This window comes from Euprymna scolopes, chromosome 14 (genome assembly GCF_053919585.1).
Source record: "Euprymna scolopes isolate OS-2025 chromosome 14, ASM5391958v1, whole genome shotgun sequence".
Taxonomy (NCBI): Eukaryota; Metazoa; Mollusca; class Cephalopoda; order Sepiida; family Sepiolidae; genus Euprymna; species Euprymna scolopes.
In genome coordinates, this window is record NC_136495.1 from 7540822 (window position 1) to 7568029 (window position 27208).

Here is a 27208-nt window from a genome sequence, read left to right on the forward strand (position 1 = left end):
GGTAGCAAGATGTCGGTTCACATTACACTTGAACTTCTGCATGTCAGTACAGTTGGGGAAGCAGGAACCTAGAAGGGAATTCCAAAGTCTAGCAGTTCTGGGGAAGAAACTACTGGCGTAGAAGGCTTTCTTACATCTAGGGATCTCTACTGTGAAGGGGTGGGATTTTACTGCTTGTCGGGGGTATTTACGTAGAAGGGGTACAAGTGCTTGCAGTTCGTCGGAACATTCACCGTTAAAATACTTGTAGAACAGGCAGAGGGATGCTACATTACGTCGATGGGACAGAGGCTGAAGCCTAGATGACAGTTCAGGACCTATTAGGTTGGCAACTCTCTTTTGAACCTTGTCTAGGAGTGAGAGACTAGTAGCAGATGCACTGGCCCAAATATGACAACAATACTCCATACATGGGCGAATAATGGCCTATACTTTTGGGCATTAGTAGCTTTCTAGCATGGTAGAGAGAACCTACCTTTTTCGCAGTGGTCCTGGCAATGCTCTCAATGTAATTGTTTCAACTCATGTTTCCTGTGAATGTTAGGCCGAGGAGTTTAAAAGATGTGCTTTTAGATAAAGAGTCTTTGGCTATTGCTATTGGTGGTAGAGAAGGTTTCTTGTAGTTATTGAAGGAAACAAGTTTAGTCTTGGCAGCATTGAATGTGACCATCTATTTTTGTCCCCATTCCACTATAGATTGGAGGTCATCCTCTAGTGTTTCGGCCATTTCTTTAGATATGTGTTCATTTGTTTTCCTGTTGTGTCTGTTATAGAACATGGTGTCACCAGCATATATACCCACCTCAGAGACAATTCTGTAAGGGAGGTCATTTATGAATATTAGGAATAATAGAGGTCCAAGGATAGACCCCTGAGGCACTCCCGCGTTTATATGTACGACCATCGAGGACAACCTGATTTTTTCTCTTATCTAAGAAGGATTTAATTATGTTAAGTATTCTTCCAGTGATACCGTATGATCTGATTTTCCTGAGAAGACCTTCGTGTCATACCCTGTCAAAAGCCTTAGATATATCTAGAGCTACCGCTCTACCCTCCCCTGCTTTGTCCAGTGAATGGTATATACGCTCGGAAATTACAGTTAGAATGTCTGCTGTGGAGCGGGCTTGCCTAAATCCATATTGTTGGTCGGTCAGAAGTTTAGCATCTGTAAGGTGATGGACTAGAGCTTGGTTAATTATGGACTCAAATATTTTGGCAAAAAGTGGGAGGAGACTAATGGAGGGTAATTTACTGGGTCAGTTCTTTCACCAGAATTCTTGAAAACTGGTACTACAGAAGCAGTTTTCCAGCAGGTAGGAAAGCAAGATTCATTAAGGCATTTGTTGCAAAGTTTGGAGAGGATTGGAGCTACTTCGGCGGACAACTTTTTTAATAGCACACCCGGGATGAGATCAGGTCCACATGCTTTTGAAGTGTCAAGATTTTTTATGATAGCATGCACCTGAGAAGGGATGATTTTCAGATAGTCTAGTGTGGTGTCTGTCCGCAAAGGAAAGTCTGGGAAAGGGTGGTTAGCAGGGTCCAGTGTGGAGTTGGAGGCAAACTGACTAGCAAGCATGTTAGCCTTCACAGTTGCTGAGCATGTTTGTTGGATAGTGGGGGGGATTGTTGATTGCATATTATTTACTACACTGTTGTAGATTTTCCAGAAGTCACGGGTTCCTAATTTCTGTGCTTCGATGCGTTTTTTAGTTGTTTCAGTAAATTCTCTCTTAGCTGTCGCTATTTCTTTCTTACAGTTATTTCTGGCTTCTATATACTTCTGTTTGAACTGGATTTATGTCGGTTAAATCTGCGGTACGCATGCTGCCTTTGTGTAATGGCAGCCGCACATGTGGAAGTCAACCATTGGGGAGAGTGAGGCTTGCTATAAAATAAATGAAATGAAATATATCTACTGATATGCAAATCCAGTGATTTTCGGTCATACAAAATATTATTAGATGTAGTATTTTATATAAAACAATCCCAGTTAAATAAAATTGCTAAATATACAATTGAAATATTGAAAACAATATACAATTGAAAACAAAGAATACAATTTAGCATTTATTCTGGATTTAAATACAATTTAATAAATTTATTTCCTCAACACATGAGTTTTCGATACTTAATCATCTCCTCCAAGGAGATGAATATGTATCGAAAACTCATGGGTTAAGGAAATAAATTTATTAAATTGTATTTTTTGTTTTCAAACAATAAAAAATTCTATATATGAAGATTTATCTTTTCAAATCATAAAATTTAAATACATAAATTTTGAATATATATATACACACAAATTAAATAAAAAAGAGCCTTTTTTTTATTATTTAATTGCAAACATTTCAATATATTTTGTGTCTGCTTCAGATATGTAAAACAAGAGAAAAACATGATTTCATATTTAGCAATAAAGATGAAGGGAAGATAAAGATAAAAAAAATGTGAAAATGATTTCCTATCACCTTATTTGATGGTCAAATATTTGAGAATATGAAAAAAAATCCCAAACCTGTGAGCATCTTCTCTCGCCTGGGAAGCATTGTCCTCTGTATAAGTGCCAAGTAATTCTATCATTACTTTTGTGGAAACCTCACTGAAGAAAAGAAATGAAAAAATATTGAAAAAGACAAAATTAATTCTAGTACAAGACAATTATGAAATAAAATGTTGGGTTTGAAAATTGATTCCATCTTGAAGTTTTCTGAACATAAGTCGTATTGTACACAAATTTCTGTTTGACACAAGTGTCGGCAATGTTTATATCTTTCAAGGGTTTGAATGTTAGATTTTACGAAATTAACTCTTTTTGGGTTCAATCATTTTGCCAAGAGTTTTTCAAATATTTACTCATGATTAGTTTTATTTGATTGTTTTGTAGAGAGAATTTGTTTTTGTAGAACATGATTGAGTTTTGCAAAGGAAAAAAATATTGTTTGATCCATGTTGAAGTTTTTGTTTTGGATATAAATCATGTAATTTTCTGAACATAATTCCTATTGTACACAAATTTCTGCTGTTGGAATCCTCAGACAACCTGATCTTGTTGCACCAGATTCCTCCAAATGGATTAATTTATTTAGAAGACTTGAAATAAGCATATCAATGCAACGTTTTCATATTGGTTGATAAAGATTAAAGCAGATATTTTCCAAATAAGGAGAGCAAATGAAGAAAAAGGAAAGGGTGTTGGTGTACCTCATTTTAGCTTCCAATACCGCGTCATGAAGCATACGCAAAAGATTCTGTGTCTTTTGCACAGGGAGATTCCACATGGCAATCCAAGTTTTCACCTGAAAATAGAAATTGAATTATTTCATCAGTTTTTTTATCAAATATTCGTTTGAAATAGGGATTAACAAGCATTTCAATCAAAATTAAAAACAATTGTATTAAAAAAGTGGGAGGGCGTAATTATCAGGTTCTAATAAAATATTTAGCAATTATTTTTTGATAATATTTTAATAAATGGAAGAGTTATATGAAGAAATCTTTTACTCTCTCACACACAAACTTTTCTGCCTGTTAAAAATGGGAAAAAGTTATAGACTGTTGACTTAGAATTGTATTAAAATGGGGAGGGGGGATTATCAGATTTTAATAAAATTTTCAGCAGTTATTCCTTAGATAATATTGATTTATCTCCATATAAAAAATAATGACTGCAGAAATTCCCGTCTGGACCAAAGTATCGTAGGTTTGCAACAACAGATGCCACATATAAATTTAATACATTTAAGCTAATAGCCATTATCTTATGTAGCTTTTGAACACCATTTCAGACACATTCAGTAGTTATAAGATGCTACATTGCATCCTACAAGCAACGCCATCACATCTTTAGAGGGAGGAGTCCCTATTTTTCTCTAAATATTTAGTCCTACCACTGCTACCAGTTGTCACTGGGACAAATTTTACATGTTCCACAGATTGTGATTACATCGACCTAACATAATCTTTCCAATTTCGAATTCATAAGTAATAAAGGCTTTCTCGCCAAAGTTTATCCATTCTGATTGGCTGAACTCTAAAAAATCTCATATTCCGGAATCCAATTCTTCGCTTTATAAACGAATGCTTACTAACATTAAAATATGGCGTCATAAACAAAAGGGAGCTTGTTGACAACATTTATAGATTTTCCAGTATTATGATAATAAATATTGCATGGAAAATTGTCGCTGACAAATAGTTTTTATGTAATAACGTCATGCTTTCCAACGGCCAGTCAAACTCGTGTATGTGCGTTGTTTGGCTTATGACAAGACTATTTATCAGTGACAATTTTACATGTTATTCATTTACTGATTATCTGAAAACGAATATCGTAAAATTAAGGTGAATGTGAAAGGCAGTGAGAAATAACTAACTTAACTTTTTTTGAACCTTGAACATTACCTTTATTAATGAGATATAAAGAATATGGCTATATTGAAGATGTTAATCGACTAAATTGAAGTTAGGTCCAAATATTTGCGTTTTTTGTTAATTCTTACGTTGAAAAAAAATTAAAAAATAAAATAAAAATAAAGAGGAAATTTATTGAACGAAAGAAAAAACAAACTTGTTTTTGCCAACAATTTTATTTCTGCAACATATTTCTTTTAATAAAATTCCATATTTGTTTTTCAGAACAAATCGTAATAAAAAAGATGCAATTATTTAGGAGCTGAACTCTTCAATATATAAATTGATATGAAATGCATCAGTTTAAAACATCACCAATCTACACAAACACACAAAGAACGTAAAATAAATGCTTATATATTTACGCACACAGTTTTTTCAATTCGGCTTTTCTGTTTATGAAAATCTTGCTATAGTTATCAATTTGGCCTTTTTTTCTGAAAGATTTGGCTTCAAATATTTAGTAGAGTCTGGCAACCCAATTAGGGTCAGCTATTGGACATGTTTACCCTTTCAGAACCTTTAAAATACACACAACTTTCAGATTGCAAAATAATTAAAAAAAAAAAAAATCTGAACAATGCTTTATGCCAAACTTGTAGGGTAAATGTGGTATGAGTGACTAATCCCTATTAACTGTGCATTGAATGGATACCATAATACTTTGTTCACTGCACCTTTTCATAACAGAAGTTCATATAAAATTTCAAGAAAACATGGAATGGTCAACGAAGACAAATATATATTCATTTATTCATTTGTCAAAAAATAAAATGCTTCAGTTGCAATGTAAGGAAAAGGATGATAAAAATCTACACAAAAGAGGATACAGTAGTCGAACACCTGTCCAAATTCACCATTTTTTTTACATGGGGATCACCACTTATCAAGGCCTGAAGGCCACTCAGGGATAAGGGTTATTGCGTGTACAGTAATCAATAAGATAGTATTGTAGTAATCATTAGTATTGGGGGTTTTGATAGAGTGTCTTACTTAAGGGGGCGGTTTGTCAGTAGATTGTTTATGTTGGACTTGAAGACGTCCAAGTTGTAGTCAGGTGGGAAATAGGCAAGCGGCAGAGAGTTACACTGGCGTGCAGTTCTAAGAAAGAAGCTTTGCTCATGGAATCTACGTTTGGATTTAGGCACAGATAAAGAGTGGAGAAAATTATTGACAGTAGTTTCAGCCAGACGAGTGTTTCTCGTGAAAGATTGGCGAGGGGGACGAGGGATTGGAGCTCAGACGAGCACCTGCAATGGAAATAGCGATAAAACAAAGACAGGCTTGCAACATCTCTTCTGTGGGAGAGAGGTTGCAGGGAAGAGAAAAGGGCATCCCTCACTAACCCGAAGTCTATTTTGTACTCTATCAAGGCAGGATAGGCTGTTTTCAGCAGTACTCCATCCTTGGATGTACTTGGCTTTTATACAGATAAAGAATTGCAAGACATGAATTGTTGTTGTTGGTGCATTTATTACTTCTCTTACGATTAAGAAAGCTTCAGTTCAATCGAATATATTATCATGCTAAAGCTGACTTAATCAACATTTGTCTCATTAAGCCTTTTTTCTTTCACGAAGGAGCTTATGTTTTCAGTCGGTTTGTTTGAGACTTGATTTGTTTGAGACTCAATTTGTTTGTGAACAGTTAAGTGTCCACATCACTTGACAAATTAAAATATCAGCCATATTTAACTTGAAACCAATTTCATTTGGAGATATTTTTGTCATGGAAAGATGAAAGTCATTTAGCATTAATTTCAGTTCTGCTAATTGTGGTAATTCATACTGTAGCCAATGAAGTCCCTAATCTTATACAACCTTTGAAAAGTTTTGTCATAGTCAAAATTTTGAGAAAATTTTAATTTCAGATTTTTCCAAATTTGCTGTATGGTTCTAATGTTTTTTGATCACAGTAAGCGCCATGCAAAACATCGGTAAGTTTGGCATACTTATTGTTTGTTAACATTAGAAAGCTGAACCAAAAAATGTAAACAAACAATTCTCATACGTACAATAAATGAGGATTAAATTATTTGCAATTTTTTGCCATTTATTCAAGTGTGTATTGAAGACGGCATTGAAAATTTTGAAACCACTTTGTGTATTTCTAACATTATTCTCAAAGGTTTTTTTTAATTTTCAAAGATCATTGCTTGTTTTCAGATGAGCAAAGATTTTGGCATTTTTACAGAAATCATCTTTTTATACGGATCCTACATATTTACTGATCTAAACAACATCCAGTTTTGAAACTCGTCGGAAATAAACCATGTTGCATAATCTGAAGATCCCGCAATATTACGTTCATTTACTTTTAATCTATTACTTTTTTGGCGTCGATGAATGGAGCATAATTTTTTTCAGCAATATCATTTGACAATGTTTTTGTTGTTTCAAAATTTGTTTTGTTATTCGCAATCTAAAATGGCGGCCAATTTTTTGTTTGAAGTTTTACATTTTGTAGAAACTAATTACAGGAGTGAACTCCTCCAATCAATTTTCACAACCGCAAATTCTAAGTTTTTATTATTATTATTATTTATTTATTTATTTTTATTTTTTTACACTACTGGACTACTTATTTCTTCTAATGGGAAAAGTGTAAATTTTCCAAACTCCACGAATTACAAAATAACTTCTATATATTTCTTATCTTTGAATATTTGATGATATAATAAATAATGAAAATTTTTTTTATCAATCATCAGTAAATTTTCTTATGTATATGTTATATGTTGGATTAGCAGGTGATCCCGGGAGGAGAGGCATTTGATCAGTTGCACGCACACACACACACAGATTGATTCCATTTGAAGAATGCAAGACTTTCCACCGTTGTCTGTTGGAATGCATAATTTGACCAGAAATTTACGAGAGGATATCAAAGTATTTGAGACAATAGACAATGAGAAATATAAAAAATTCCAGGGAGGAAAGAATATTTATATAAATGACATAACAGAAAGTGGAGCAGTTGGTCAAAGAAACAACAAGCTGACACATTCTTAACTGCTGAACATCTGCACCACCCCATACGCTTTCACTGATGTCAAACACCCATCATAACTGTAAATCCAAAACTGCTGTTGGTGTTAAATAAAACAAAATATTGCGTTGTGTTTTCGTCGCTGTCAGTGTGTATATATCGTAGACCAGTGACAAAACTAGATTTAACAATTTTATAGACTGAAAAGCACATTTAAACGAGCGGCCTCAGTAAATATTTTGAGACTATAAGTACAGCAACTTTGTAAATAAACACTTTTTTGTGGGAGACAACAATGAGTAGCGTAATTAATCAGGAGCAAAAAATTGGATCTAATATCTGAAACACTTTTAATTTTACTGTCTTGTTTTTAAATCTCCGTAACAGTGTTTCATATTATGATGATCCTTGAAATAACATTAGAACCATTATGAATTTGCGAATGTATTAATTCATTCAGGAATAGTAGGAAATTAATTGACTTATTAGCAAAATAATTTTCCAACAAACGATTAAATTTGTTTTAATTTTTTTTTTTGATATAACTTTAAAGGTTAAAAACTTAACACACACACACACACACATATATATATATATATATATATATATATATATATTTAAAAGAGATCATTTGAAAACATGAAAATGTTATGAAATGATAAAATCATTTTTATTTACTTTTTTTGTTGTTGAAGTCAAATTTTTTGCCAATAACCTGGCTTTATCAAGGAGAGAATTATACAAGATGTCTTTCTCTTTGAGAGGCTTTGACCTCTTAATGACGACAATTACGAAGAATAAATAAATAAATCGGACTAATCCTCTCCTTGATAAAGTCAGGTTATTGGTGAAAATTCAAAATGTGTGACTCTCCATTTCTTATATATATATATATATATATTATATATATATAATTCTAATCCAACCGGAAACTACCAACAGACAAGGTTACTGATACAGTAAGCCTATTGGGGAGGGTGGGGGGAACAGCCATTTTTGATTGATGAATTTGGCTAAGTGAAAGTAACAAAAACAAATTTGAAAATAATAAAACTTAGTTTCAAAGTTTGATAGAAAATTTAATTTTCTATTGTTTTGTAAAAACCTATTGTATATCTTGCTTATTTTCGATTTTGACTGTTAGCTATCATTGCCAGATATTTTAATTTGGGAGTTTTAGCAGGACACATACAAATATCCTTAGAATAGTTTTGATACTCATGGAATCATTCCAACCCAATTTCACATTTCTAGATTTAATAGTTTAGCTGAGTAAAAAAAAGTATTCACTTACCTTGTTAAGATCAGTGGGTACCATTTGTAACAAATCGGCTTGCTTGCCAAGTCGTAACATGCAGTAATAAATTGTGTAACGGAGATGGCAGTTCTCGTCCAAACCATTGAAAACATTTGTCAATCTGAAAATATTGAAAAATCATTACAGAAAAAATAAAGAGGAAGAGTAAAATTTATATCAGTGGTATATAACAATATCTAGCCACACTGATGACTCTTATTAAGACTCAAGACACACGCATATATACAAACATAAGAATATTTATAATATTTAATTATTTCCCTGAAAAGTAAAGCACCCTGTAGGGAAAATTTCAAGAGATTAAAAATTTCACCTTTTATTGCATTTTCACCCCAAACAAGACTCAGTGTCACTTTGATGTAGGAGATTACTCTCTGGTACATAATTTGCAGGAATACTATGCAGGGAGTTGAGCAACAAGATATCTATTTACACTTGAACTTCTGCAGATCAATACATTTAGGGAAACAGGTAGCAGGAATCGGAATTCTAAAATCTAGCAGTCCTAGGGAAGAAACTATTAGAGCAGAAAGCTTTCTGGCATCTGGGGATCTCTGCTGTGAAGGAGTGGGATTTTGCTGCTTGTCAGGTTTGTCGGGATTATGTTGAGGAGGTGCAAGGGTTCGAAGTTAGGATATCTCCAGTAGAATGGTATTGTTGGTTGGACAGAAGTTTATCAGCTGTGAAATGATGGACTAGAGTTGATTAATTAAGGACTCAAAGATTTTGGTGAAAAGAGGGAGGAGACTAATGGGGTGATAATTTAATGCGTCAGTTCTTTCATCAAAATTCTTGTAAACTGGGACCACAGTAGCAGTTTTCCAGCAGTCAGGAAAGAAAGATTTATTAAAGCATTTGTTAAAAAGTTTGAAGAAAATTGGGGCAACCTCAGCAGAGCATTTTTTTAATAGTATAGCCATATATATAGTAACTAAAAAAAAACACCAACGTTTAGAAGAAATTATTTTTAAAGTGTATGGCTATTTCTTTCCCTCAACTGTATACATATATGTGAGAGAGAGAGAGGCAACTATATATATATATATATATATATATATATACAAGGAAGAGGGTAAGATATATAGAGAGAGTAACAGAATTATGAGATTGTAAAACTTACAATCGAAGTCTCAGGTGACCCCTTTTGTCTCCAGGTGGAGCTTTAGAAACTATTTCAGCAAAAATTGAAATTATCTCCTCCGCTTCATTGACTGGGACCAACATAATAAGGGATACAATCCCATTGAACACCATCTCCACCTCTGAAATTGGAAAAGAAAAACAAATTAGAATTTTGTACAAAATTTGGAAAGATATTTACCATGCATAGAAAATTATCAGTGAAAATGACAAAAAATAAAATAAATTTTTAAAAGTGCAAAAAAACAATAAGGTTTTTGCCAATGAATTTAGAAATCCAAAGGAAATAAGAACAATGGGCTCCACATTTTGGCCAAGTTAAAAAAAAATCTAATGGATGGATCAAAAGTTATGGGGCAAAAATGCGTCAGTTTTGGCCAATTTTGGGGCATTTTTTTTTTTTTTTTTTTACCTCTTTTGAGCCCCTTGGGACACAACGGAAATTTTTGTGAAAAATTTTTTTACTGTGCACACCTATTTAATGAAATACAATTTGTGGCAAAATGTCAGGAAAAACTAATGGACGGTTATCTGATAATAGTCCGGACTAACGGACGCTACTAAAAACATAGGCCCCTCTCCCATAAATCGGGGGACCAAAAAAATGGATCAGAGCAGGCATCAGAAATTGGCAAAAATTAGGGGCAGAAATGAGTAAATATAGTGAAATTCACTTTAATTGCAACTCGCAATATCTCTTTTGTAGGTGTGAGATTATTTTTTATAAAATGTGGACGTAAAGAAAATAGTTTTACTTTTTAAAGATAATTATTTCTTTTGTGGCATTAATAGTTTTTTTTTTTTGCTTATTCCTTTACTAGTTTTTGTAATGAGTACTTTTTTTATGTATAAAAAAAAAAGAAAATGTTTTTTCAAATTTGGCATATGTTTTAATATAATACTATCAATATCCTCCTCTTTAAAAAAATAAAATGTTAGAAATCAAAAGAAAAAAAAAAAAAAAAAAATGGAGTCCATTCTGGGTCCAACTCTTCCTGATCTACATCAATGATCTTCCAAATTATATCCTAAAATCATTTGTAGACATTTATACTGACAACACTACAATCTATGGCAGCACAACCAAGTTCTAATTCTCTCTCCTTTGATCTTGAGCACATGGTACAATGGGGAAAGAAGTGGCTTGTTACTTTTAATGCGTCTAAAACCAAGCTTCTATCTTTACATCAACGCTCTGATCCCCATCTGGCATCAATTGAAATGAATGGCTCTCATCTTGGGGAGACTGTTTTGACAAGCTCCTGGGCTTGACGTTTACTCCTGATCTGAAATGGAACATGTACATCAAATCTGTTGCCAAGGTCGCTGGAAAAATGGTGGGATCCTTCTATCGCTCCAGTAGATATCTCACTGCTGATGCAATTCTCTACCTGTATAAAAGCCAGATAGGTCCAAGGATGGAGTACTGTTGCCACATCTGGGGAGGAGCTGCTAAAAAGAGCTTATCCTGCCATGACAGAGTTTAAAATAGACTTTGTAGCCTCGCAGGGGATGCTCTTTTCTCTTCCCCGCAACCTCTTTCTCACAGAAGAGACTTTGCGAGGCTGTCTATGCTTTATTGTTATTTTCATGGCAAGTGCTCGTCTGAGCTCCAATCTCTGGTCCCCTCTCACCAAACTTTCACGAGAAATACTCATCTAGCTGAAAACACTATCAATAATTTCCCCCACTCTTTATCTATGCCTAAACATAAACATAGATTTCATGACCAAAGCTTCTTTCTAAGAACTGCACACCTGTGGAACTCTTTCATTTGCCTGCTTTCCAACTGACCACAATATGATCATCTTCAAGTCCAACGTAAACAAGTTCTTGAGCCGTTTCCCTTAAGTAATACAATTTACCAAATTTACACTACTAATGATGACTATGATACTGTCCAATTAACTACTATACACGCCTTAACCTCCCCATCCTCGAGTGGCATCCGGGCCTTGAAAAGTGGTGACTCCTATGTAAAAAAAAAGAAAAAAGTTTATTGGCAGAACAAAGGTATAAGGTTAGTAGACAGGAGAAAGTGGTTCACCAAGGTACACAAAAGGAAGCTGAAATAGGATGGTTAATCAAGGTGTGGTATTAATTTGGAACAAAAAAAAAAAAAATGTCCTTTTACGTTACATTTGAACTTCTGCATATCAGTACAGTTTGAGAAGCAGGAAGAGGATTCCAAAGTCTAGGGAAGAAGCTATTTGAGTAGAAAGCTTTCTGACATTTAGCGACCTCAACAGTGAAGGGGTGTGATTTTGTTGCTAAGCAAGTTTGTTGGGGATATGTACTTCAAGGGGGGCACAAGTGCATTGAGTTCATCAGAGCACATTCCATTAAAATTGTGGACAGCCAAATACAAGTTGTTGTTAGGAGCAGATCAAGATGAACTGACATCAACTAATATGGTCTCGGCAGACAAACAAGATGCGGACGTAAATGTTTAGAAGGTCGATGGAGTCACACACAGAGTACAACTGACATCTACAGAATGTGTTGAAGTTTGTGTTTCCTGTATTTTCTCTTGCGTTGTTTATTATTTTATAATTGTGAACCTGTGCTTGCCACCTCGGCAGTTGCCAATATGAGAACCAATGATATGGCAATCAGAAGAGAAGAGGGAGAAGGAAACCACAGCAAACATTGTTATCGAGTGGTGTATCATATGGTTGCACATTGTTTTTCACACACACACACACAAAAAAAAAAAAATTTTTTAAATTTCTAAATTGACGCCGTTTTGTAGAGAAATATTGTCATTATCTATGTTTATAAATGAAGACATTCAACAAATCAAAGTAAACGTATCCAGCATTCCCACAGATTGACAAAATAAAACATTAAATATAACATTGCTGAGTAAAGCTAACAAAACCAAAAAAACAACTAGTCTCACTTTCAAAGTTCTTAGGGGAGTTTAATCTGTTTGGCAAAAACAAAAAAAATGTCAAAGTTATATTACGTACATTGTTTCAAAATAAATTAAATATTTTTTAATTGAAGCTTTGGGCATAAAAAAAAGAAAAGAAAAAATATACAATAAAAAAAAATGTTTTTTTATTTTAATCTAATAATTTTGAGGACTGAGTGGTTCTCTAATATTATTCTGGACATTTAGTTAACCTTGGTGTAAATGTAACTTTCTGTACTATTTATTGAATGTGATCCCTTAGACAATAAAAGATAGGAGTGGCCGATGGAAAAAAAAAAAGCTGAAATTTAAATGATTTCCCAACCCAATTTAATGGGTCCCACATTATCGAGAGAGAAAGAAGGGTCATTCTTTGAGAGAAAGTCTTTTGCTTCCGCTAACCATTTTGAAGTATGAGGCAAACAAATCAAGCAGAGTGCTCTTGTTTGCTTCATACGTCAAAATGATTCTTGATAAGAGGAAGTGAGAAAAAGTAATCAAAGTGAGGAAACAGAAATTTGGTCCAAATGAAAAAACTCTTATGATAGATTATTTTTTGATTTACACATTTTGTAGCTGCAAACGAAGTTAAGGAGTTGAGAAATGAGGCAGTTTTTTAACTCTAACATTACTTTAGAAAAGATTGATAATCATTTGAATGAATCAAATTATTCTCCAATTACAATGAAAAGTTATCAATAAAAAACAAAAAAGGTAAACAAAAATAAAGACAATGAAAAGACAAAAATCTCAAGAAAAAAAGCAGTTTTTAATTCCATTATTCTAAAAAATCCACAAATAAAGTATATTTGAATGATATTTTAATTCAGAAATTTTATGCACAAAAGATTCAAAGTTTTGTTACCTTAGTGACACCATTGGAGCACAGGGAGGAGCAGGTGCTAGTGTGATTGCAAGAGTTATGAATGGACGGAATAAGTTCAGAGAACTTTTGCTATTACTAACCAGCAGAGCATTACTGTCGACTAAGGGAAGAGCTTATCAGGTATGTGTTTTGATGTACGGGAGTGAAACCTGGCTAGTGAGTGTTGAGGACATGCATTGCATGAAGAGAATATGAACATGTAAAACTGGGAAGAGCTAGCAGCAGACCGAAGATGCTGGCGCAGTAGCCTTCACAAAGGAAAGGCAGAAATAGAGGCAAACAAAGGCCAGGTTTGAACAAAAACATTACCAAAGGCAACAACCCTGGTAAATACCCATACTTGTGGGGAAACTTTTCACACTGAGCGTGGAATGCTACAATACCGTAGGATAAAGCACAGAGACCCTGACTAATCATCTTCGGCTATGAAGGACTACATGATGATGATGCATGGAGTGAAACGATATGAGGATGATCCAATGGTTGCGTGTAACGTAACGTTTAAAGAACGATAATCTCAGGAAAATCAAATCTGGGGAGTATAGGGAAATGTGTGCAGAACAGGAGATTTTAATGGTTAGCAACGTTGAAAGAACTGATATGAGTTGTTGGGTTAGTACATATAGAACTGTTGAGGTAGCAAGCAAGTTCAGTTCACAGGGGAAGGTAAAAAACAACAAAAACATGGGAGGAAATGATAAGGATGGAACTGTAAGAAAGGCTAAATAAAAATCTGGTCAGTTAGTTTGGAAGCCAACATGTAAAACAGCCGATATTACAAATCTGTTAATAAAATAATTCGGCCATTACTGAACATCCATTTTCTTTTTAAAAAGTCAAATACTGGAAAAAAAAATCAAAAAACACTCTCTAGTACTATCGACGTCCATCAATATATCAAACAAATGACCCTAATTTTGAAACAGGGAATCAACAATTCAGAGTTGTTTATTGAACTGACTCCGGAGACATTTTGTGGTAAATTCTTTAAGGGAATGTGGCCGTAAATGGATAGCAACATTTGATGCTACTAAGACTATGCTTCTTTCCTTTAACAATTACAAAAAATCTCAACCACGAATTGCCATGACCGATAACAGCCTATTCGCAAGGTTACTGTTCATACTCCTTGGCTTAACATTTATAGGCAACATGAATTGGAACAAATACATTGAGGATATTGCCAAGGCTGCTGCAAAAAAGGTGGGTTCTTTTTACAGTGCTAGAAAATTACTCATATCCGAGAATATCCTGTACCTCTACAAAGCCACCATTCACCAATGCATGGAGTATTGTTGCCACATCTGAGCAAGTGCATACCACTGGTTTCTTCTTAGACAAGATTAAAAGTTTCCAATCTAATGGGTCCCACACTATCGACCAAACTCGAATCTCTGTCTCATCGGCGCACCATTGCATTCCAGTGCCTGTTTAACAAGTACTTTAATATATTCTAATAATTTCTTCCCTAGACTTCTGACACCCCTCCATGTTTTTTTTTTTTCTTCTCTGGTTGAACTAACATGCAAAAAAATGCAACACAAACAGACATCTCGCTGCTCAGCTCTTCAGTCACCTGTAGTCATGATCCCATAGAGTAGCCCTCTCACATCCAACTAGAATATGCGTTGTTTGTGGGATGGTATTAAAAAAAAAAAACAAATGCATGTATTCATCTAAAATCACAACCTGGGTTGGGATTTTTTGCACAAAAGTAATAAGCAGGTTTTTCATTGTCATTAAGATAGAAATTATTTTCAATCACCTTCGCACATGTGGTGTCAACTTTATCGATAAAAATTTATGTGCAAATTCAAAGTGACGATTTGGCATGTTCCAGATATAATTTTTGAAAGCAAAAGTCTATAAAAGAATTAACTAAAAATTACCAATGAGAGGAACCATTAAATCTTCCTAGAACAAAAAAAATATTCATTTCTATTTTTTAAAGTTGATAGCTTTACAACATTTGCTTGCAAAAAAATGTTTTTTTTTTTCAAGAAAACATTGTTAAAAATAAAATTGTTTTGTTTGATTATACTTTTTTTTTTTTTTAATTATCCGAAGGATCTTTTTTTTAGTGTTAAAAAAAGTTTTGCATCACAAACATTTTTAATTCTCCATCAAATCATCTTAAAGTGACAAAAACTGAAAGAAAAAAACAAAAACAAAAAAAACAGTCGAGGATTCACACATCAAAAGAACTTGCATAGTCTAGGATTACAGTAAGCAACAATTAATAACACATATGAACCAACATTTGAAAATGTTTAACATAATATAATTCATCCTGTCACACTAATTCTGGTGATCCGCAATTTAAATTGATGTTTTTCCTGGAACTGTGCTGTTTTGGTATCTTCATGGTAGACTTCATGTGCACACTTTTGAATTTGTATACCAAAAATAGAGCAACATTTTTATTATTACAGACCCCCCCCCCCGCCAATAATAATAAAAAAAATATGGTGGTGGCAGAAAGAAAATATACAAAAAAAAAAGACCCCTACAAAAATGGATCAATTAGTTTAATATATATATATATATATAGATCAACCATTGTTTATATATATATATATATATATAAAAACAATGGTTGATCTCGATATCACTTTTGCAAGACAAAGGAAATAATTTTAAATAATTCAAATTATTGCAAGATTTTAGAAAGCCATTCTGAACATAAAGAGGGGGGGTACTGAAAACTCAGATTTCTGTAAATATGATTTTTCTTTATAAAAATAAAACTTGATCAATTTATGTGATTTTTGGTATATGATATTTTCTTTCTGTCAGAAACATGCAGCAAAAATATTTTTTTTTTAGGAGAGTAGGTGAATTATGTATAAGTGCCATTAACAAAGCAGATTTTTGCTTTTCAAGGCAAAACTGAAAACTCTTCATTTTGCCAATCTTTCAGGCTAGCAGGAGTGGTTTTAAATTGTTTTTACAGAAACTGAAGTGAAATGTTTTTTTTATTACAAAGAAAATAGTAGAACAATAATCAATGAAAGTTGGTTGGACAGAATCAAACATTGATTTGCGAGATGCATTGCTATATAAGTCTAACTTGTAAAACCCGATGATGCTAATTTTATGTCTTTGATATTGATCAAAAAAAGAAAAAAAACAAAAAAAAAAACAAAACAAATGAAGATTCAAAGAACAATTGGGGTATTCACCTGCATCGACTGGCTCTTTGAAACAAACAATGGAACTTTGCACAATTTCTTTCAAGTCCTGTCTTAGGTCATCATGGTTCTCCTCTTGAATGTCCGCTCCAAGCGATTTTAAATGAGCCCGCAATTCAGCAGTCTTAAACGAGACAAAGTTTTCATTGAAGCAAAAAGAAAGCAAAAGTGTCTGAAAAACGTTAACTACATTAATTGCAAAATGTTTAACCTTTCCACTGTTTAATTATTAAAATATATCTACAAATTATGATCTTGGTTAAAAAAAGAAAAAAAATAGTCAAACATCACATGTTTATTTGTTGTTCTTTTCTACAATAACAAGCCGAATGATGTTATCCATCTGATAGTCAGGGACCTGAACCTTGGATTAACCACTAAGGAGGCTTTCCTATCAGCAGGCGCAAAGTACTGGGATTGCTCTATTGCCATTTGGTGAATGGATTCTGGACCATGCAGCAGCTTCTGGTGGGGCTTCTCGATGCCATATTAGTGGGTAATTGTTTCATGAGTGAAAAATTTACTTCTACCATGACTTATGTTTGTGCAAAATTAAAAAAAAAATCCAAGGCATGGTTTTTAAGAAAAGTACGAATGGAGGAACAATTTTGGGGCAATTTTACTCCTATAATAATAATATAATTATAATTCCATGTTTTTTTTTTTTTACTTTTGACGAATTAATAATTTGAATCTTTATTCTCATGTAAATGCTCTATTTTTAATATCGAGCAGTTCCTTATAAAGATAAGATCTGATATAAAAAACACACACACAAATAAAAGCGACCATGTCTGTCTGAGGAATAGTCTCTACAAAATTTCTCAATTTTTTGGTCTAGAGACTTGATATATATAAGGGATTTGGACTTGTGGAACAAATTCAATTTAGTTTTTAATAGGTGAAAATAGCTGCTACAGGGAACAAAACTGAAAAATACATGGCAGGCGTAAGTAGACTTAAAGTGCTCTTGTGTGCATGTGCAAATATATATTTATACCTTTTATTTTTAAATTTTTTATGCATACAGACATAGTATAGGCAGTAACAGATAAGGCTGGAGAACGGTTTTGATTCTAGCTGAAAAAGACACCAAGTCATACATTTTTTTAGTTTTGAAATCACGACTATACATTGCAAACAATGAAGAATTGGCTCTATAATAATAAAAATCAAATCTATATGAATTAAATTATCATATTTAAGCGTATTTTACCACCAGCAATACTGGGTGGCCTGCTAGTATGAGTATGTGTGTGTATATTTCAGTAGCTTGGCAAGGCAACAGGGGGATACAATCGAAGCAGGAAAACTGAAGCTGCCTGCCAGGACACTATATATACAAATGTAGGCTAAATTGGGCATATTTTATTGGTTTGAAAATATAGGTTCTTTCTTACCAACGGTCATGAAATTTTAACCATAGAATAGTATTATAATCTTCAAAAAACCTGCAAATTTTCATGTAGTTTTGTCCCATAGAACTAAACATGAGCATTTCAATATTTAATTTGGCTACGAATATAGATATATCCATATATAGATATACCACCTGTTTTGGCAATTTTATAAGTTCCAAATCTCAGTGATTATTGATCAGAATTTAAATGAAGGCTCATTGGAAGGGTAATGACCTAAATTGTGTTGTGGGCTACGTGACATTTGCCCTTATGGTTATACATTAAGGGGATCATCCATCATTCAGAGCCTATTTTTGGGACTTTTTTTACAGCCATAAAATGTTTCGGTAAATGTTACAGCCATAAAATGTTTCCACCCTAAAAGAATTCTTTAAAATTACCTCTATCCAAGGAACAAGTAGTTTCCAAGATATGAAGAAATAGTTTTTAGAAAGTGGGGGATCACCTTTCTATATTAATTTAATGTAAAATGAGTACCCACTTTATGGCCACCTTTCTGTTATTTTTTTTAGGGGTGGTGTTGATTGTGGCCTGGTAGACCAACACAAAACCTACCCGAAAAAACTTGCTTTCTATAGGTTGTTGGGTGTGCTGAAAATGAATATCGCATTTAAATTTTCTGCAAATAAGTATTTTTCCAGGTATTAAGTAAAAATATGCGCGATTGCACATACAACAGTGGAACTACAGAATTACATTGCTAAATTGCCGGAAAAATACTTAGCAGAAAATTTAAATGCGATATTCATTTTCATAACACCCAAAAACCTATAGAAAACAAGTTTTTTAAGGTAGGTTTTGTATTGGTCTACCATGCCACAATTACCAAATAAACACCACCTCTAAAAAATAACAGACACTCTCCCTCCCAAAAAGGTGACTATAAAATGTGTGTTCATTTTACATTAATTATTATAGAAAAGTGATATCCCATTTTTTGAAACTATAATTTCTTCATAACTTGGAAACTACTTGTTTCCTGGGATTTTTACTGTTATTTTCGTTTTCAGCATCCTCAAAAACCTAGTGGTAATTTTTAAAGGATTTTTTGACGGTGGAAAAATACTGCACCTTTACCCAGTCATAGTCATTTGTTTTCCTAGTTTTGCATATGAATTACAAAATATCTGATATGTCCCCAAAACCTCTTCATGGAGGAGGAGACTAAAATTTGCTGCTATGGTTTCAAATGATCTGAAATAACAGCAAGGAGAAACTGGATTCCAAATATTTCTCATATGTTATATCTCCCCTCTTTGGTTTTCATACATAAAGTAAATTTCACAGTGTATAAGGATTATTTGATACTGGAGATATTCATAATGGTACCCTATTTCCAGAAGAGGGGAGATATAGCATATGAGAAATATTTGGAATCAAGTCTCCACTTGCTGTTATTTCAGATTATTTGAAACCATAGCAGCAAGTCTTAATTCCCCCATCACGGCCAGAGGTTTTAGGGATATATATATAGTCTTCCAGGTGTGTTTTCAAGCTTTTTAGATTTCTGTGTGTGTGTGTGTGTGTGTATATATATATATATATATATATATATATATATATATATAGAGAGAGAGAGAGAGAGAGAGAGAGAAATCTAAAAAGCTTGAAAACACACCTGGAAGACTCGCCCTTTCTAAATTGATAAAAAACATGTAATGTTATCTCATACAAGACCACCAAAAAATGTTTTCATAAATATTTGAAAATGAAAAATTATTGCAGTTATTCCTGCTGTATGTTATATGTTAATAGTTTGAAAATATTTTAAAACCATTTCTGTTGAATAAGATTTTTGAATAGTCATTTTATACACAATTTATAAACCATTTTTGTTCCAATTTTTTTCATTGATAAATTATATATTTACAATAATATTTAACAAAATTCCCATTCAATAAGTCATCAATGGTACAAAAATAAAGTTCATCAGTATTTTAATTTTCAATTATTAAGCAATCATAGAGGCTCAACATGACTATAATGAAACTGCCATTTTTTGTTTTAAACAGACTTGACACTTTTTGTTTCAAAACACATTTTAAAATAAATCAAAACACAAAACGTATCCATGTAGGTAGAAAGTAACTCATCTTATCTTTGGAAATAATTTTTGTTACATAAATATTTTTTTGTGACAAATATTTTTTTCACACATTTTTTGTTTTGTTGTAAAACATGCCAAAAAACATTCTTGGCATTAAAATTAGATTTGCAGCCATGTTGATTACTGTGACACCTTTGCACGGATGTTACTAAATGCTAACATCTTTCTCGTTGTCAGTGTGAAGTCATTAAAAAAGGGTACTATGCACTTATGTTACCGTGCTGAAATAACGTTATTTAGAAAGCTATTTTTAACATGGAAAGGGTGTTTTCTAACTATCTTATACTTTCACCTAACAATTTAATAAATAAAAATAAAACGTATGTAATGTTAAAGTAGTTGGAGAGGATTGAAGAGTGTAAGTTTATTTCACTTAATGCTAAGATAGCCGGGGAGTTTACTAAAAGGTAAGAATTTACATTATCTATATTACCTTTAAACCCACGGATATTTGTGAAAGTGAACCTCAAGAGCGGAGTCGAATTGGTTTTCTTTTTCTTTTTTATCATGGTGGTCACCACTTATCAAGGCCCGGAAGCTACTCGGGGATAAGGGTTATTGCGTGTACAATAATCAATGGGATAGTATCGTAGTAATCGTTAGTATTTGAGATTTGATAAGGTGTCTTACTTAAGGGGGCGGTTAATCAGGAATTTGTTTATGTTGGACTTGAAGACATCCAAGTTGTAGTCAGGTGGGAAACAGGCAAACGTAAGAAAGTTCCACAGGCGTGCACTTCTCGGAAAGAAGCTTTGTTCATGGAATCTACGTTTGGATTTAGGAACAGATAAAGAGTGGGGAAAATTATAGACAGTGGTTTCAGCTAGACGGGTGTTTATAGTGAAAGATTGGCAAGGGGGGACTAGAGATTGGAGCTCAGACGAGCACTTGCCATGCAAGTAACGATAAAACAAAGGCTCACAACGTCTCTTCTGTGGGAGAGAGGTTGCAGGGAAAAGAAAAGGGTATCCCCCACTAAGCCACGAAGTCTATTTTGTACTCTGTCAAAGCAGGATAGGCTGTTTTAGCAGCTCCTGCCCAGATCTGGCAACAGTATTCCATCCTTGGACGTATTTGGCTTTTATATAGATAGAGAATTGCATCAGCATTAAAATATCTTCTGGAGTGGTAGAAGGATCCCACAATCTTTCCAGCAACCTTGGCAACAGACTTGATGTACGTATTCCATTTCAGATCAGGAGTAAAGGTCAAACCCAGAAGCTTATCAAAGCATGTAGACTCCCCTAGACAAGAGCCATCCATTTCAATTGATGCCAGATGGGGATCAGAGCATTGATGGTGTAAAGATAGGAGCTTGGTTTTAGATGCATTAAAGGTAACTAGCCACCTCTTCTCCCACTGTACCACGCGCACAAGATCAGAGAAGAGAGAATCAGAGAGAACTTTGTCATTTACAGCCTTTGATGTGTTGCCATAGATGGTCGTGTCATCAGCATAGATGTCAACGAATGATTTAAGTATGTGTTTTGAGAGATCATTGATGTAGATCAGGAAGAGAGCTGGGCCCAGGATGGACCCCTGAAGGACTACAGCATTAATACTGTGGGCCTCTGATTTCTGCCCATTAATCACTACTCATGAGCCTATCAGAGAGAAATGATTTAATAATTGAGAAAACATTTCCAGTTATACCGTAGCTGGAAATCTTCTGAAGTAAGTCTTTATGCCATACCTTATCAAAGGTCTTTGATATGTCAAGAGCAATTGCCCTAGAAAGGAAGCCTTTGTCAAGAGATTCGCTAATCCTGTGAGATATAACCGTTAGCACATCTGCTGTAGATCTAGCAGAACGGAAACCATATTGCATGTCACTAAGAAGGTTATTTCTGCTGAAGTGGTTGACTACTTCTCTATTTAATATGGATTCCAGCAGCTTATAAGTCTCCTGTGGTTCATGACACACAGGAGACTTATTGGTCTGTACTGAAAGGGAGATGACTTATCACCTGAATTCTTAAATACAGGGCATACTGATGAGGTTTTCCAGGGTGTTGCGAAGCACTTCTCTTTAAGGCAATGCTCAAACAGTTTTGTAAGTATAGGAGCAATTCTGGTTGAAGCTTTTTCAACACTATAATTCGAATGCCGTCAGGGCCAGTTGCTTTACTGGAATCAAGGTTCTTGATTAGCTTGTATGTTGCATAGCGTGTATTTGTATGTTGCATAGCGTGTTGTCTGTTATAGGAGGAAATACGGGGGGGGGGGGGGGGTTGATGGCCTTCGTCGCATAGAGTAGAATTAATGGCAAATTTCTTGGCAAATGTTTTGGCCTTGTCTGATGCTGACGAGATGATCTCGGGTCCATTGATGATAGTTGGGATGGAACGCATGCTTCTGTTCAGGATCCTGTTTACTATTTGCCAAAAAACTGGTGGGGACCAAGCCGCTGCTCAGCTACTTTGGATTAAACGGACTGAGCATATAGCTGTCTTGCATTTTTATTACTCTTTTACAGTGGTTGCTGGCAGTCCTGAAAGCAGCTTTAGTCTCAGTACATCTATTATATTGGTAGCTATGGAAAAAGTGATGGCAGCAGCACATTCTGGGGAGGACCATGGCTGGCTGTTAGGTTTTTGTTGGAATTTTTTTAGATGGCATGAATCGGTCTATGCCTACAATTAACCATTCGGTCAGGTCTGGTATTATGGAGGACACATCTTTTTTAAACATAGAATGCAGTGGTAGATCGGATATAAGTTTACGGAAGCTATCCCAATCAGTCATACAGTATCGATATACAGTACGGTAGAGAGGTACGTCTGAAGACTTATTACATTTCATTTTTATCTTAACTGATATAACCGAGTGGCCAGAGGAGATAGAATGTAACATGAACATAGCTCAGGGGAAGTTGTGAGAAAAAGGTCTAGAAGACTTGCATACTGACCGGTAGTATCGGGCACATGGATGGGTTTGTGAACAATCTGAGTGAAGTCATAGGCAATGGCAAAATCTCTCCTCATCATGTCTTGTTCGAGTGGGTCAGCCATTCCACATTATGGACATTGAAGTCACCACAAATGTGAATGTTAGCTGAATGATGAGCAGACAGGATGTGGTCAATTTTCTCAGATATACTCTTAAAGATAGTAACTCTGCTGTTGTGAGGGCGATAGAGGCCAAATATAAATGCGGTGGTGTAAGCAAGTGCAACCCAGAAGCACATATGAGGTAAATTAGGGTCTTCTCTGGAGATATCCCTACCACAACGCTCTGATCTCCTATCTGGCATCAATTGAAATGAATGGCTCTCATCTTGGGTAGTCTCCATGTTTTGACAAGCTTCTGGGCTGGATAAATGGTGGGATCCTTTTCGCGCTCTAGTAGATATCTTACTGCTGATGCAATTCTCTACCTGAGTAAGAGTCAGGTACATCCAGAGATGGAGTACTGTTGTCACACCTGGGCAGGAACTGCTGGAAACCTTTTATCATACTTCGATAAAGTTCAAAATCGACTTCGTAACCTGATGGGGGTGCCCTTTTCTCTTCTCTGCAACCTCTTCGCACAGAAGAGACATTACGAGCCTGTCTTTATTCTATCACTATTTTCATGGCAGGTGCCTGTCTGAGCTCCAATCTATGCCTCCCTTCGCTAAACTTTCATGAAAAACACTCGTCTAGCTGAAACCACTATCAATAATTTCCCCCACTCTTTTTCTGTGCCTAATCCTAAATGTAGATTCCATGAACAAAGATTCTTTCTTAGAACTGCACGCCTGTGGAACTCTCTTCCATTTCCCTGCTTTCCAGCTGACTACAATATGGTCATATTCAAGTCCAACATAAACAAATTCTTGATGAGCCATCCCCTTAAGTAATCCAAATTACCAAATTTCCACTACTAACGATTACTAGGATATTGTGCCATTGACTTCTGTACACTCATTAACCATTAACCTCGAGTGACTTTTGGGCCTTGATAAGTGGTGACCCCTTTGTAAACAAAAAAAGGAAGAAGCTATAAAGGGCTATAATGCCATGGGTTGCTTCTTATTGATTTATGCCAGTTACTTTTTTTTTTGGGGGGGGGGGAAGATAAGATTGTAATTCCAGATTGATCCTGAACTAATCCATTTGGCAATTCCATTGGATAACTTTCAGATTACAATCTGATTGTTATCCAATGTAATCTACAGTGATCCCACTCAAAGACAGAACTTTCATTGATCTGGTGACATCACAACCAAAACGAAAAGAGCTGTTCAGACTGGATTTGCAGTGATCTGACAGACCGAAATATCTTGATGAAGTGGAAGCATTACAGTACAGTACAAAATATGAGATATCTCCAAAAATAAAAGCAAAACTATACAAAAACTGCTAAATTGTGCAAACCACTTGTTAGGAAGCAATTAAGTTATTGCTATTCACCAAACGTGTTTTCCTGCTCTTATTTACTTATACTGCTTCCCTCTTTTTGGAAATCATAATTTCTCATTCTATGACTAAGTGTAATGTTTAAATATAAGGCCTAAACTGGCCTATTGTTACTGATATATGTTACTAAAATAACTGGCACAAATGTTATTTCTAAATGTCTGCTTTATATGAATAATACTTTGCTACCAAGACGCCTTCCTGTCTGTTTTGCATGATAAACATTAAAAATCCTTATACCCTTAAATCCTCCCCAAATCCATGTATATCTATATTGTATATTAATGCTGTATTCTTGTAAATTATATCATCTTTCCGGTTTCAACTGGACAAAAAAACAATTGCTCTTCTCCCCAAGCTGATATAAAATCACACACTTTGCATGTACCTTGAAGGAGGGTTTAGCTTCCGGTCCTAAACTTTAGTAGGCTGACCCTTTCAAAATCGATAAATACTCAACATCTATAGATTTCTATTGCTAAGGAATGCATTAGCTTAACCTATATTTATACTCTAAAGAATATCTATAAAATAGATAACTAATAGTCACAGTTTGTGCCCAGATTATAAGTGATCTGTATTAACTAGCAACTATATATTTCTTTCATTAGATGGGATACAATACTGGTGATTACCTTTACTTGAAAACTAACACCTAAAGCACATTTTGAAATGCACCCTAACCCTTATACTATAATTTTCCAATTAGTCACTAATCCATAAACCACACAATCTTTTCTTAACCCTAGTAGACATTCACCTTTAATCTACACCCCACACTCATACATACCTCCTTTAAAAACGTAACCAATCTTAATCCTATTCTGAGGAGTATAACTTCAAAGTAGATATTAATTCTTTGATACTAACTATCAATCCTCATTATCCATGCAACTAGGTGCAGGAAAAACCCTCTCAGTGCTGATGGACCAGTAGATCTGGTTAGGTCATCCGTCTAGAATAAGGAAAACCAATTTGTAAACCTGTGCCACTGACCTCATACGTCTTGGCACCAAACAGGGGAGGGAGGCCTCCTAATTCCTGGATGACAACCTCCCTAAAACTGGTGACTTGATCAAATCACTGGTTTGCAAACCTAAACTGCTTAAGGAGTAGATAGGCTCTGCCTATCTATACCCCATATTCCTTTTTTGCCTATTAGCCAGGAGCAGAGGTGCGGCGACAAGGACTCATTAGAGACGCCCAATGCTTAGCCTTGTTTCCTGACTAGGGCAATGAATGCGGTCCCCTACATTTGCCTTATTCCCTTCTCCTATAACTGGGCATCTTGGGGGTGCTTATTTACCATATATGCTAACATGATTGAACTGGGCCACTCCTGTCGGACAAGTTTGAGGGTACTGGTTTGACAGTTACTGGTTGCTGTTTCCAACTGACAGTACAGAAGCCCTTTGATAGCACTTAAGAGTGGCTGTTCTATCATCAGTTGTGTAATATCGGGATATTTGTAGTGCCATGTCCCGCATGGAAAGGCACCCTGCACTCATCTCTGGTGGGCGTTCCCGAGACCACGTTCTTGTGGATAAGGATCCGGCTGATGATCTACTTGTGTTGCATGATGGTGTCTATGTACATGCATTTTGCCTAGCACCTCAATCCAGATCTGAAACTACTAAATAGAATGAAATGATAGCTAAATCCCCCAAAAATGTTCAAACCAGACACACACTCACACCTCCTCCCTTGGGGCTTGCATTTACACATATCCGAGGACTTAGAACTATCTTAGAGGATGTAGAATCATTTCTCCTAGCAACATCCCCAGATATCTTAGCACTAAGTGAAACTAACTTGCACTTCTCCATCCCCTCTAACATCTTTAACATGTCTGGTTATCTTCAATATACTAAAATAAGGCTGACTGGAATACCATTAGCGATCGCATGGGGAAATATTTTTTCTCTTCCTGCAGAATAGTGTGCAAATGAGACTACTGAATAGTTCTAAGCAGCAATTGAAGCATATGTTCCTACACAGAAGTTCTATAGCAAACCCCACCCCACCCAATGGTTAACTTCTACTTGCCCAGAGGCAACATGCATACCGTAGATTTATCCAGCATAAATCCTGTACAAAAAGACAAAGTATATAGAAGCTAGAAGTAATTGTAAGAAAGAAGTAGCAACAGCTAAGAGTGAATATACTGAAATCACCAGGAAATGCATTGAAGCGCAGAAATTAGAAACTCATGATTTCTGGAAAATCTACAATAGTGTAGTAAATAATGGACAATCAATAATTCTCCCACTATCCAACAATCATGAGGTTGTTTGTACAGCAACTGAGAAAGCTAACATGTTTGCCCATTATTTTCCCTCAAACTCTACCTTGGACCCAGCAAACCATTCCCTCCCTGATTTTCCTCTGTGGACAGAAACCACACAAGATGATCTGAAAATCACC

General features: G+C 34.8%; 1 protein-coding gene across 1 annotated transcript in view; it reads right to left on the bottom strand.

Moving 5' to 3' along the window:
• Positions 1 to 27208, bottom strand: part of LOC145292863 (eukaryotic translation initiation factor 3 subunit M-like) — a 48027-nt gene that overhangs the window by 17216 nt on the left and 3603 nt on the right. The window contains exons 2-6 of the mRNA XM_080138972.1: positions 16848 to 16980; positions 9843 to 9984; positions 8699 to 8822; positions 3208 to 3302; positions 2522 to 2605 (exon numbers count right to left, since the gene is read on the bottom strand). Of these exons, the coding sequence (XP_079995098.1) occupies positions 2522 to 2605; positions 3208 to 3302; positions 8699 to 8822; positions 9843 to 9984; positions 16848 to 16980 (578 nt within the window). The remainder of the gene's footprint in view (positions 1 to 2521; positions 2606 to 3207; positions 3303 to 8698; positions 8823 to 9842; positions 9985 to 16847; positions 16981 to 27208) is intronic.